The 13,593-nt window shown below is 64.1% G+C and overlaps 2 protein-coding genes across 3 annotated transcripts in view; one reads left to right on the forward strand and one right to left on the reverse strand.

Annotated features, from left to right (window-relative positions):
* Nucleotides 1-13,593, reverse strand: part of SORCS2 (sortilin related VPS10 domain containing receptor 2) — a 232,339-nt gene that overhangs the window by 110,667 nt on the left and 108,079 nt on the right. The window lies entirely within an intron of this gene.
* Nucleotides 1,525-4,131, forward strand: PSAPL1 (prosaposin like 1). The gene has a single exon (XM_036328207.1). The coding sequence runs from the start codon at nucleotides 1,677-1,679 to the stop codon at nucleotides 3,258-3,260; it is 1,584 nt and encodes a 527-aa protein (XP_036184100.1). The 5' UTR covers nucleotides 1,525-1,676; the 3' UTR covers nucleotides 3,261-4,131.

A 13,593-nucleotide genomic window follows, 5' to 3' on the forward strand; every position in this document is an offset into this window, starting at 1 on the left:
TAGATAGATAGATAGATAGATAGATAGATGATAGATAGATGATAGATAGATAGATAGATAGATAGATGATAGATAGATAGATAGATGATAGATAGATAGATAGATAGATAGATGATAGATAGATAGATAGATAGATAGATAGATAGATAGATAGATGATAGATAGATAGATAGATAGATAGATGATTGATAGATAGGCATATACATAGATATACAGATAGATAGATATAGACGAGATGTCCCAGCCTCTGGGGAGCACGGCATCCGTGGGAGCCTGGCAGCACCATGGGGCTGGGCTGTGAGGGACCAGCTGGCACCACCCTTCCACACCAGAGAGCAGGGCCCTGTGCCCACAGTCCCTGGAGGACCACAGCAGATCCACAGTATCAGGAGACACACTGGACGAAGGGCTGGCACATACAAAGCCTGGTGACATGAACCAACACCCGCCTGCCCAGGCCCAGCTACATACGGTGCCCGCGTCTCCAGCGCCACCCTGATGGCAGGGAAGCCCCCAGCTGCTGCCCCGCAGCTGAGAGCCCAGGCTCACTTCCTCCCGAGGCCGGCCCCGCCTCCGGTCCACAGGAACCACCATCCTTGGACGTGGTGTGAGACGTTCAGCTAATCCTGTTCCCCATCAATGTTCCCAACCCGACAGGGAGGAGGCCCGTGGTCCAGCCCCATCCACATTCCTCCACGGGGCGGCCGCACCTCGGGCCTGGGCGCCGACCCACATAGCTGGGTGCTCCCATGCACACCGGGGGCCCGGAATCCGAGCCAGGGCACCGCGCGAGGGGCTCACCCCCACCCGGGGCTCCGGCGGCCCAGGGCAGCCCCTCCGGCCGGGCCCTGGTGGGGCCCCTGGCGGGCAGTGACCCACAGGGATCCGGCCGGCCGCCTGGCTCTGGAATTCTCCAGTGAATAAACAGGACCCAGTTGGGACACCTGTGTGCCTGCCGGCGCTGACTCTCCGGCCGAGAACTCTTTCTCAGACACGAAGGAAGGAAAATAATAACAAAGGACGCGGGAATGAAACAGCCCGTTGGGCAGGTGAATTTTCAACCCACATCCTCAGCCCCACTGTGGCCCAGCAGAAACTGACTTGCCGGGGAGGTGGCTGGGCGCCCTCACCACGCAGGAAGCCCGAGGCCCTGCAAGACCACGCAGCACAGCGACGCGACCACGCAGACCGGCCACTCCCGCGTCAGGCCAGATGTGGCGGACAGCAGCTGGGGTCGTTGGCCAGTCATGACATCATTTAGTGCTCTAGCAGAGAAAGGAGGGGCTGCCTTATACACCTCCCAGGGGCAGAAATTCCCCGGCTCCCAGCCAACAGGTCAGGACAGGCCTGAGCCCTGGCTGCCGCAGCGGGGGTGGGGGGATGGCAGGGCGAGGCGCGGGGAGGGCCCCCAGGACAGGGGCTTTGAGTGCGCTCCATTCAAATACAAGCCGTTTCCGACAGACAAGTCCCAGTGTGCCCAGGGGAAGGAGGGCCTCCTGGTGTTGGGGCGGAGGGCTCTGCAGGGAGGCCTGGTGGGGAAGCCGGGGCGGAGTCAGGCTGCGCAGGAGGCAGCCCGGAGGGCGGGGCCCCGGAACAGCGGCCCAGGGGCGGGGCCGGTTTATAGCAGCAGCCGGGGTGCCGGGCACACTGGAGCCACCCACCGAGTCACCGGCAGCATGCTCCCTGCCCTGCTCCTCCTGCCCAGCCTCCTGGGGGCCGCCCTGGCCGGCCCCGTGCAGGGCTCCCTGGAGTGCACTCAGGGCTCTGCCGTGTGGTGCCGCGACCTGCAGGCCGCAGCCAGGTGCGGGGCCCTGGGGCACTGCCGGAGCGCCGTCTGGAGCAAGCCCAGCGCCAGGACCTTGCCCTGTGACATCTGCCTGGATGTGGTGGCTGCTGCCGGCAACGGCGCGAACCCCAACACCACAGATGCCGACGTCCTGGCTTTGGTGACGAAGACCTGCGAGTGGCTTCCCAGCCAGGACTCTTCGGCCAAATGCAAGGAGATGGTGGACGCCCACAGCTCGGCCATCCTCAGCATGCTCGGGGGGGGCCCGGGCAGCGCCCCCCCACAGGTGTGCACTGCGCTCACCCTCTGCCAGCCGCTGCAGAGCCTCCCGGCCACCCCGGGGCCACTCTCCAAGGAGGACACGTCCGAGCTGGTGGCCCCGTTCATGGCCCACGGGCCGCTCAGCTTCCACCTCCCGCCGATCCCTGAGGACCCCGTGTGCCAGGACTGTGTCCGGCTGGTCACCCGGCTCCAGGACGAAGTGGGCTCCAACGTGTCCGCGCTGGCCGACGTGGTCACGCGGGAGCAGTGCAAGTCCCTGGGGCCCGACCTGGCTCTCATCTGCAGGGACTACATCCTGAGGTTCCTCGGCCCCGGGGAGCACATGCTGAAGCTGGTCCTGCCCGAGGAGACCTGCGAGAAGGGCGGCTTCTGCGAGGAGCTGCAGGTGCCCGCCGAGCTCGTGGTCCCCCCGCTGGAGCCGCTGTCTGTGGGGAAGAGGACGGAGCTGCAGATGCAGGCCGGCCTGACCTGCGAGGTGTGCCTGCAGGTGATCCAGGAGATGGACCAGTGGCTGGACTCCAACAGCACTGAGGTCCTCATCAGCCAGGCGCTGGAGCGCGTGTGCTCCGTGATGCCCGCGTCCATCGTCCAGCAGTGCGTCACCATGGTGGACGCCTACAGCCCCTCCCTGGTGCAGTTTGTGACCAGGGTCCCCCCGGAGAAGGTGTGCAAGGCCATCCGACTCTGCGGCGGCGGTGGCCGGCGGCGGCGGGCCCGGGCAATCCACGGGCCCCGCGCCACCCTCCTGCCGCCCTTGCTGGACAGGGACAACCAGGGCAGCTTCTGCAATGGCTGCAAGCGGCTGCTGGGCGTGTCCTCCCGCAACCTGGAGCGCAAGAGCACCAAGCGCGGCATCCTGCAGGCCTTCAAGGGCGGCTGCCGCATCCTGCCGCTGCCCTACATGATCCAGTGCAACCGCTTCGTGGACGAGTACGAGCCCGTGCTCTTCGCCACGCTCTCGGAGATGATGGACCCCGCCGCCCTGTGCGCCAAGGTGGGCGCCTGCCATGCCCCCCGGGCCCCGCTGCTGGGCACCGACCAGTGCGTCCTGGGCCCCAGCTTCTGGTGCACCAGCCCGGAGGCCGCCCAGATGTGCAACGCCCTGGAGCACTGCCAGCGCTTCATATGGAAAGTGATGCCCTTCAACACCGGGGAGCCCGAGTGCCCCCCCAGGGGGCCCTCCTCACCCTGAACCCCCCGGAGACCCCACTCCCGTCTCACAGCAGAGAACGGAGGCTCGGGCGGGAGGCTGCCGAGGAGCAGGGCTGAGGCGCGGATCCCCATCCTAACGACAGTGCCCGTGGCTCTGCCCTTGTAAGTCTCCCCCAGACCGGAACCAGCTGCCGGGCCCGGCCCCACCCTGGCCACCTGCCCCTCAGCCTCCGTCGCTGTGATGGGCTGACCGCGGGGCCTGTCACGGCCTGTGGTGCCCCCTCTGTTCTCTGCTGACGAGCGCCCAGCGGGGAGCCCGGCTGGGTGAGCGGAGGCAGGGGAGGGCGGGGCAGAGGGGCCATCACAGGAGGGGCTCACGCCTCTTGTCCAGCAGCTGGGGGCAGGGGCTGTGTCTCATCCACAGCCACCCCCACTTGCTCAGGCCAGCGCTTCTCGACCCGGGGTCCTTGGGGAGGCCCCGAAGGTGTGTGAGGTGTGTCTTTCTGGGGAGGAGGCTGGGACTCTGCAGCTCCCAGGGGAGCCGGGCTCAACAGGCCTTCCCCCGCCTCAGCCCACACGGGACCCAGACATCCCACCGCCCTGGTCCCAGGCAGAGGGGAAGCCTGCGCTGCCCTAATGAGGAGAGGAAAATTGTGCCGGGTCTGGAGTGGCTTCTGGGCTGTGGAGCCTTTCAGGGGTGAGCCAATCTTTTCACCCGTCGGAGCCTCGGTTTTCCAATCTGTAGAATGGGGTGATTACACACGTCTTGTGGGGATGGTGACACAATTCAAAGAGAGCTTCTCCCCCAGGGACCACACCCGTCCATCAGCCGAGCCCCACAAAACCTGGCTCAGGTCCCCAGGAGAATCTGGCTGCACAAGCGCGGAATAAACGGAGCTTCTCCAAACGCCGCCTGCCATGTCCTCATTCCCCGGGCAGGCCTGCTGCCCGGGCCCAGCAATCGCCCTCCCTGCCTCCCAGGGTCCCCTCCTGTGGGAAGCCCTCCTGCACTGGTTTAGCCGCCGGATGTTTCTCTCCAGTGTTGTATCGTCACCGGTCTCCTGTACCCCCCGAGCCCCTGGGGACAGCCCGAGGGAGACCCCGCTGTCTCTCGAGCCCACACAGGGACTCAGGCCTTTGCGTGTCCCTGAAGCCTGGCTGGGTAATGCCTAGCAGCCGCCTTCAGACAAATCCTGTGGAACGAGAGGAAAGGTGCCCAGCCGGGGTGGGCAGAGGAGAGGTGCCCAGCCGGGGTGGGCAGAGGAGAGGTGCCCAACCGGGGTGGGCAGAGGAGAGGTGCCCAGCCGGGGTGGGCAGAGGAGAGGTGCCCAGCCGGGGTGGGCAGAGGAGAGGTGCCCAGCCGGGGTGGGCAGAGGAGAGGTGCCCAGCCGGGGTGGGCAGAGGAGAGGTGCCCAGCCGGGGTGGGCAGAGGAGAGGTGCCCAGCCGGGGTGGGCAGAGGCCTGAGCGGGTGCCCTTTTCCGAGGGGCTACATCCGAGCCCTTAGTGAATGTCCCAGACCCGGCCACTGCCCAGGACACAGGGGAGCTGGGCCTGAGTTTCTGGGCTCCTCCGAGCTGGTTCACGCTGGCTGGACCGGGGCGGCCCTGTGAGGGCCCAGATGTGGCCATGGATGGCAGCTCTGCATCCAGTTCCACACACAGGTGTCCGGGGAGTCATGAACTTGCACACTGGGGGCTGATTGCAAACCGTGGTCCCAGGACTGGCCCACGCTCCCCAGGGCTGGCCCACGCTCCCCAGGGCTGGCCGTCATGTGACGGGTCAGTTCCCGGGGCTGTCACTGGTCGGCATGGCCGGCCTGCGACAGGCCGGGCGGTGCCGCCACATCTCCCTGGTGACCCATCCACGCAGCGATGAGATGCCGCAGGCCCCGCCAGCCCTGAGCTCACCACCTTCCCAAACCAAGCTCCCTGTGCTGGGTGGGTGGTGGGGCCCCCACATGCCCTTCCCTCTGCCCACCCACCCAAGACTGGGGACCAGCTACAACTGAGGGTCAGCTCAGCCAACGCGCCCGTGTGTCTGTCCTCCCAGGACAGTGAGCAATGGCCACCTATGGAGGGCTTCCCACGTGATCAGCAGGCACTGCCCAAGAACTCAGCCGGACCTCCCTCCTCCCCCTCCACAGCCACCAGGAGGAAGACGCCACTCTCATCCCATTTCACAGGTCCAAACAGACCAGAGAGGTCAGTGCCTGGCCCAAGGCCGCACAGCCAGCAGGTGATGGAGCCAAGAGTCTAGCCCTGTGTGTCGGACCCTCACACCCACTGCACCCAGCTGGGCTGGAGTTCAAGTCCTGACTCCCCCACCCGTGACCTCTGCCTCTGTCTTCTCATTCCTAAAATTCCTAAAGGGGCCACCCCACCTCCGGAAGGGCGGGGTCGTCGGCCGGATGGTGACAGTGCGTGGGAGAGGCCAGCTCCGTGCAGGCCAGCGTCAGGGAGGGGGCTTTTAAATCCCCTCCTCCCGCCAGACCTCTGTCTGTCTTTCCAGGGTTCAAAGGGACTGTTTTCCTCTCGCAAACCTCCCTCTTAATTAACACCCGGGGATTGGGGGGGGAGAGGGGTGGGGGGAAGTACAGCCACCTCACCGCCCCAGCAGCGCAGCCCCCACCTCCCCCAGCAGCCCCCCAGCAGCGAGCCCCTTAGACACTCTTATTGTTTCCCTCATCAAATTCCTTTTAGGTCGAAGCTGGGGAGGAACATTGGCTGAGGCTGAGGCTGAGGCTGAGGCCAGGAGAGGGGCAGGCAGGGACGCAGGGACGCAGGGCCCCCGGGACCCCGGCCTCAGGGAGCCCTGTGAGGTCCCCACGGAGGTGTCCGCCAGGCGAATGGAGGGCCCGGGGCAGCGCCTCCTGGGCTGTTCGCTCAGGTCACCCTCAGGCTCGGGGTGAACTGCGGGCGGGGCACACACGCTCGTCTGCATGGACACCGTGGCATCTTAATCCCCCGCAGCCCAGCGAGGGTGGGCCAGCCGCCCGTTCCTTCTGTCCTCTGCCTCAGTCTCCTCACCTGAGAAATGGCCCCGCAGCCCAAACACAACTCCTGGCTTTGGAGCGCTTTGTACACCAGCCGCGGGGCGCAAGGACGGGCAGGCGCGGGTCTCCATCGGAAAGAACGCAAGTTCCCACCTCCCGCCAACCACCTGCCGGCTCAGAAGCCTGGGCGTCTCTGTGGTTCTCGCCCAGCCCAGGGGGGCCTGGAGTGGCTCTGGCGCTGTGTCCCGATCGGGAGGGGCCTGGGTGTCAGGAAGCCCTCATTTAGGGCAGCGGGAGTGACCGCCAGGAGTTTCACCCCTCCCAGACCAGCTCCTCAGGTCGCCCTGCCAGCGGGCGATGAGGAAAACTCAGGACAGGAGCGGGAACAAGGCCTCCCACAGGCTGCCTCTTAACGTCCTCCTCCTCCCGGAGAAGGAGAGAAGGTGTGCGCGTTGCCCACAGCCAGACCGGCCCACCAAGGACTCCACAGCTCATGGTCACGGTCACGCCCCCGCAAGGGGTGTGGCACCCGGCAGGGTGGATGGCACGCAGCGTGGGGCGGGGCTGGCTGCCTGCCATGTGGGTTTAACAGGATCTGGAATGTGGACGGAGGGTGACAGCAGGGAGGTCGCACGCAGCCCTTGGAATCCTGCCCCGCGTGGGGCTCTGCCTCCACCTGCCCACGCATCCCCCCAGCCCAGCCCACAGGGGCCAGGGTCCCGGGAAGGGTGGGGCTGCCCCCCTCCAGCTGATCCTACACCCCCGGGGAGAAACAGCACCCCTGCCCGCTCCCCAAGAAGGGAGCGCCCACTTCCAGGTGTGGCGGGCAGGGAGCTGGGGGCGCGGGCCTCCACGGGGATGGCAGTGCTGCTGGACACGCAGGGGTGCGGGGGGCAGGGGAGGGGCCGAGGCTGCAGGAGGGAGTGCAAGGGCACAGAGTGGCTGAGAGGCGAGGGCACTCCCCGGGCACCCGTGGGGCACAGGGGGCTTCACAGAGGTGAGTGTGTGAGAGCGGCCCCGAGGCCTGGCCTCCTCCAGGATGGCTCAGCCTCCGCTCTGTCCGGCGCTGTCCGCTGGGGATGCCTGGGCCCCACAGCCCCTCGGGGCCGCCCTCACCCTTTCCACGTGCCCCCGCGCCCTGGCCGCCGCTGACCCGCCCCCAAGGCCGGCCCGGGGCTCCCTCCTCATTAGGTTGGATAGGGCTGTCCCCTCTCGGACCCCCCGGGCCTGGCCGTGGCCTGAGGGCAGCGACCACAGGGAACAGAGGTCAGGGGCAGTGATGGAGGTCAAGGGTCACGCCCTAGAAGGGTGGGTTCCTCCAAAAGTGCACCTGCCCCCCCCAACCCCCCCCCCCATGTCGCCACCTCCCCTCAGCAGAGGTCTGGGAGGAAACAGACCCATTTCCCAGGTGGGCACACGGGCTCAGAAACGCTAGTGCCTGGCCTAACGCCACCCAAACGGCAGAGCTGGGACTCCCCACGTGGCAGAGCTGGTGCCTATAACCTCCAAACTCCACCAATCGCCAGTCTCCACCCCCAAAGCAAACAGCAGCCGCACCCCAGCCCCCGCTGCACAGACCCTACCGAGGCCCACCCACCCGCGCAGGCAGCTCCCTCTCTGCAGGCAGGGCGCCAGGGCCGAGCGCCGCACCGCTGCTCCCACGGCAGCGAAGCCGGCAGCGCCGCGGACCCCCCAACGCACGGGGACCCTCCCGACACTGCTGGCCGCTGCACCCCACGATGCTGCTTGCCCGTAAGCCGGTTTACGGCCCCATCCCTCAAAGCACACTCAGGCGAGGTTCATTACATAACAGAACACAAAGACGGTTTTTCTCATACGCCTTCCACTCAGGGAGTTTTATGAAAATGCACTAAATCTCCAGGGCAGAGTGTGGCTTTAATGCAAAAGGCAGGAGACTGGCTCTGCTCTGCACCCCGCAGGGAAAGGCTGGGGGGCAGGGGGTGCGGAATAGGAGTGGGGAGAGGGTGACGTTCTGGTCCCACGGCAGACACACGGAACAGGATTCTGCACTCAGCTAGGTGTGGAGGGCAAGGGAAGGGGGAGGAGGCTTTGTGGTCCAAGCTCCTTGTCGAATGCCACCTGCCCCTCCCTGCTCCGCTCTGCCAGCGGCCTAACCATGGCTCCTTGCCTCCTGAGGTTGCACCCTCCCTGCCCCCTGAGGCTGCAGCCATGTGATCGCTCTAATGCGTAGCTCCCACCGCCTGCAGCAGAGCGCCATCCTCCGGGGCTGGCGCACAAAGCCCTTGGCCCAACACCCCCTGGACTCGCAGCATCGTCTCCCACCGTCCTCGCTCGCTTCTCCTGTCAGCCCCTCCAGCTTCTTAGGGTCCTCCCATGCCAGGCCTGCCCATGCCTCTGTCTCTGCACATAATGTGGCCTCTGACTAGAGTGCCTTTCCCCTGCCTGTCTGCCCGGAAAACTCCTATGCATCCTTCAAAGCTCAGTTCAGACATCGCCTCCTCTGAAATGCCCACGCACCCTCTCCTGTGGGATCCTCGGCCCTAGATGTTGGTCCCCCACCAGTCTCTTCCTCTCTAACAGCGTTGGTGTCCGGGTCCTGGCCAGGCCTAAGACCCAGCAAAGGGCTAGGATGCTCCAGAGATGTTCACAGAACGCAGTGATCGGACACTGTGACTCAACGTCTCCGGCTCAACCTCAGTATCCCAGCCAGGCCTTCACGTGACCAGAGACACAGAGGCCGCCATCTCTATCCCTTCATGCCCTGAGTGGCCAATGCAACAACAGAGCCCCTAACATGTTCACACCCTGAAGCCTGCAGCTTATGGGCAAAAGGGATTTAGCTGATGTGACTGAATTAAGAACTTGGAGATGGGGACATCGTCTTGGATTACCCGAATGAACCCGATCTGACCACAGGGGTCCTTAAAGGGGAGAACCTGCCGGCTGATGTGGCTCAGTGGTTGAGCGTCGACCTATGATTCCCACTTGGGGCACATGCCCGGGTTGTGGGCTCAATCCCCAGTGTGGGCCGTGCAGGAGGCAGCTGATCAATGATTCTCTCTCATTAGTGTATCTCTCTCTCTCCCTCTCCCTTCCTCTCTGAAATCAATAAAAATATCTTTTAAAAAAAAAAAAAAAAAAAAAGCAGGGGGGAATCTTTCCGAGCTCCGGTCAGAAAAGAGGGGGGAAAAGAAAAGGGTCACCGAGGGGCCCTGCGAGCTGTGAAGGTGAGGACGGCAGGAGCCAAGGAAGGCAGCGGCCCCGAGAGGCGGGAGGCAGGGGAGGGATGCAGCCCATGAGCCAGTGGGACCCACGTAGGACTCTGCCCTCCTGAACTGCATAAGAATAAACCTGTGTTGTTTAAGCCACTGCGTTTATGGTGATTTGTTGCAGCCAGCTCCAGCCTGGCTCTTTACCGGGGGTTCCCTTCCCTGCCCCATGGCCCTTCTCTGCCTAGCGAACTTCTATGCATCCTTCAGAACCCATTTCCATGGTCTCACCTTTGGGACCCCGCCCCAGCATGCCGTGGGGTAGGCCTGGCACCCCATCCCCGCACTCGGCCGTGTCCCATGCACGCCCTGGAGGCGCCATCCAGGACTCTGTCCCCCACCCCCCCGCCCGCCGCCCCCCCCCCACCCGGTTGGCGTGATGGTGAATGGCAAGCGCCCGGGCTCTGTTCCCTCCGAATCCTTGGTGCCGAGAACAGTGCCTGACGCATTGCTGGACGTCGGGAAGCCGCTGGTCATGACTGGGCTCGGGGCGGTCAAGGTCAGGGCGTGTGTCCCTTACATCTCTCTATGCTCGAAGGTGGAAGCGACGGAGGCCTGAGCGAGAGCATCTGGCTCAATAAACACCTCCTCCCCGGCTGCGCGCATCTCACGGCCCTGAAACGGTGCAGCGAAAGCACGCGGGGGCGGGGACAATGTTTCCTGCAGAACACTGAAGCGGGGCTCAAGACGGCTAACACACGCCCTGGCCGGTGTGGCTCAGTGGATAGAGCGTCGGCCTGCGACTGAAGGGTCCCGGGTTCGATTCCAGTCAAGGACACATCCCCGGTAGGGGGCGTGCAGGAGGCAGCCGATCCGTGATTCTCATCATTGATGTTTCTATCTCCCTCTCCCTCTGCCTTCCTCTCTGAAATCAATAAAGTTATATTTAAAATGTATAAAACATGTCTCTGTTGGCATCTTAAACAGACGCGTGAGAACATTTATCTCCAACATTAAGGGGGTTAACACAGAGTGGCTTTCGTACCTCGTGTATTTACAGTTCGCAGCATTTCTTTGATGGCCACGCACTGTAATTGCTTGCATAAGGTGTTTTAGGGAGAATTCCGGGGGGGGGGGGGGGATTAGCAGCACCCAATCAAGGATCCCTATCGAAGGTCAAGGGCGTCACGCAGCTCCAGCCGAGGCCGCGGCCTTGTTACCACTGACCCGTGAGCGGCACTTCGTGGTTTCCATTTGCTCAGTAAACCCCTGGCTCACATCTGCCCCAGAAACCCGGGAAACCCCCACCAGCCCCCAGAGGAGACAGGAGCGGGGGCGGTGGGGAGCCCCGAGAAGGGCCTGACCCCGACAGAGGGCTCCCAGGCCAGCAGACATCTGAGCTCATGGAGGCGGGGACCAGGGGGACCGGACCGGGGGCGCAGGGAGGAGTCCTGAGGCCTGGGGCTGGGGGTGCAGAGGCCCCATGGGGAGGTCCCTTGCCAGAGGGGGTGGGGGGCTGAGAACCCTAGAGGGAGAGGCCTACAGCGTGAGGAGGACCAAGGAGATGGTCGGGGCTCACTGCAGGCCCGAGAATGAGACCGTCCCGGAGAAGTTCGCAGGCCGCCTCCCCGCTGAGCACCGCCTCCCTGTCCTCAGAAAAGCAGTGGCGATGAGCGGGTGGTTGGGAGGCCCGCTGCGAGCTCACACTGTCCAGCCACCGGCGTGGGCTGCGCTGGCGTCATCGCCGCCAGAGAAACCAGATCCCTGCCAACGGTCAGAAAGCTGAATCCAGAGCAAACCCTCCGCTCCAGGCAGAAGCCGCCAGCCGTTCCGAGGAACCGGGGACCTGGGGGACCTGGGGGACCTGCACACTTCCTGCTCCACTTTCTCCCGGAGAACTCTCCCAGGCGGGGGCGGGGGTGCTTTCCGGCCGGCAGGCCTGGGGCCAGCGGAGACCACACACAGGACACGCCACGTGGGTGAGTCAGGTGGGAGGTGGCTCCCTAAGGGCAGGTCCCACACAGGTGCCTGGACTTGGGCCCGACCAGGACAGAGACGGCCAGAACGTGCCCATGGCCTGCTGAGGCCAGCAGCGGCTCCCCTGTGACACAGCCTCGGGTAAGGAAGGCTTGTATCCGCTGGCGTGGATTGACGAAACCTGGCAGGATGAGCGCTGAGAATGGCAGGATGAGTGCGCCTGCGCAGCCGCTGTGGCCATGGCAACTTGGACGGCCCTGAGTAGGGAGAGCTGCCCTGAGAGAGGGAGACTATGGTGCCTGAGGGCCATTGGAGCTTCTTCCAGGAAGCCTTCCCTGATTGCCACTTCCTGTACTCAGCAGAGAGGGAGTGTCCAGTGCTTCCTGGTTCTCTTGGACCCTTCACAGTGCAGATTACATGCCGCCATCCTGGGCTGTTTGCTTATCTGGACCCCCTACTGAGCTGTGAGTCTTGGGGTCATTTATCATAGCGCACTCACTCAAAAGGGCTTGGACGGATGGATGGGGTGAGAGGAAGGGAGGGGGGATGGAGGGAGGATGGATGGATGGATAGGGGATGGATGGATGGAAGGGGATGGATGGATGGGGGAGTGAAGGAGGAAAGGATGGATGGATGGATGGATGGATGGATAGGTGATGAGTGGGTGGGTATACAGGGATGGGTGGATGGGGGATGGATGGAAGGATGTGTGGGTTGGTGGGGGATGGGGGATGGATAGGTGATGAGTGGGTGGGTATGCAGGGATGGGGGATGGAAGGGGGACTGGTGGGGGATGGGTGGTGGGGATGCATGAATGGACAGATGACTGGGAGGACAAAGGGGAGGGGGCGGAAGGTAAGAGACGTGGTGGAGAGGTCGGTAGGCAGAGAAGGGAGTACTATGCCTGGAAGGAGTCCTCAGAGCAGGGGACAGAGGGAGCCAGGACCTGAGGAAGGACAGGTGCTGGAGGCAAGGCCGAGGGAGAGGGGGCTTGGGGGCTGGGGACACGGGGCTTTCCTCACTTCCCGGGACCTCCCAGCCGCCGAGACACATTTCATAGGCACCTCCACGCCTGGGATCCCACCCTCATCCCTCTGATGTTTGAAAGTAATTCCTTATTAAATAGACGCAAACCCTGAAGGATTTGAGCGGGCACCTCCCTCACTCCCTATCTGCTCCGAGTCCTATTTAAAGCAAACGCGGGTCTCCATGGTGACGCTAAAGCAAACGGAGTGAGGCGCCGGCACTGGGCACAGCGCCCGAGAAAAGCCAACCGGACATTTCCAGGCCACGAACTAGGAGGGAAGCCGACCTCGGACCCCCACGAGCGCCGGCGTTACACACACGATGGGGTCATCTTCGCGACAACCTGCGCGCCTGCGTCCGGCTCAGCGTGCAGACGAGGCCCGAGAGGTCGCCACGCGGGGAAGTTGTGGAGCCAGAGCGGAAACCAAGGCCCACCGGCGGGCGCAGAGCCGCAGGGGAGTCAGAGCTGCGCGGGCGGGGGCGGCGCCCACTGCGGCCGGAGACTCTCACGGCCCCTCTTCCTGGGCCAGCGCGAGCGAAGGGCAGGGAACACCCATGTCCACCCGGAACCGCGGCTGAGAGCACCTGGCATTGCCCACACAGCCGCCCCTTCACCGCAGCGCACCCGCGGGTGAACGCTCCCTCCGCGCACAGCGCAGGACCCGGGAGCTGCGGGACGTCCGCCGTCATCACCGCCACAGAGGAGCCTCGATGCTCCCTTACAGGAGCGAGTGTCAGCGCGCCCCTGCGTGGCGGTGGTTTCACTGCTCAAGCTCCGTAGGCTCCACACTCATAACACCGGCCACGGAAGTTCCACATGTTAAGCAGGAGAGAGGGCCCGGCCGGCGTGGCTCAGGGCTGGAGCGTGGACCTGTGAACCAGGAGGTCACGGTTGGATTCCCGGTCAGGGCTCGAGAGCAGCCGATCCATGATTCTCTCTCATCATTGATGTTTCTCTCTCTCTCCCTTCCTCTCTGAAATCAATAAAAATGTATTTTTAAAAAATGAAATAGCATTGAGCTACACTCCCACCCACGTAGGTGCAGACATTTCAGCCTGGCGATCCGAGACCCGGAGCAGGACTCGCCGCAGACAGACCGGTGGCCGGAGAGAAAGGGAAGCTGGGGACACGCGCTGGACACCCCCGAGCCCCGATGGAAGAGCAGAGCCGGGAGGAGGACCGCAG

The sequence above is a fragment of the Myotis myotis genome, unplaced genomic scaffold (genome assembly GCF_014108235.1).
Source record: "Myotis myotis isolate mMyoMyo1 unplaced genomic scaffold, mMyoMyo1.p scaffold_m19_p_1, whole genome shotgun sequence".
Lineage (NCBI taxonomy): Eukaryota > Metazoa > Chordata > Mammalia > Chiroptera > Vespertilionidae > Myotis > Myotis myotis.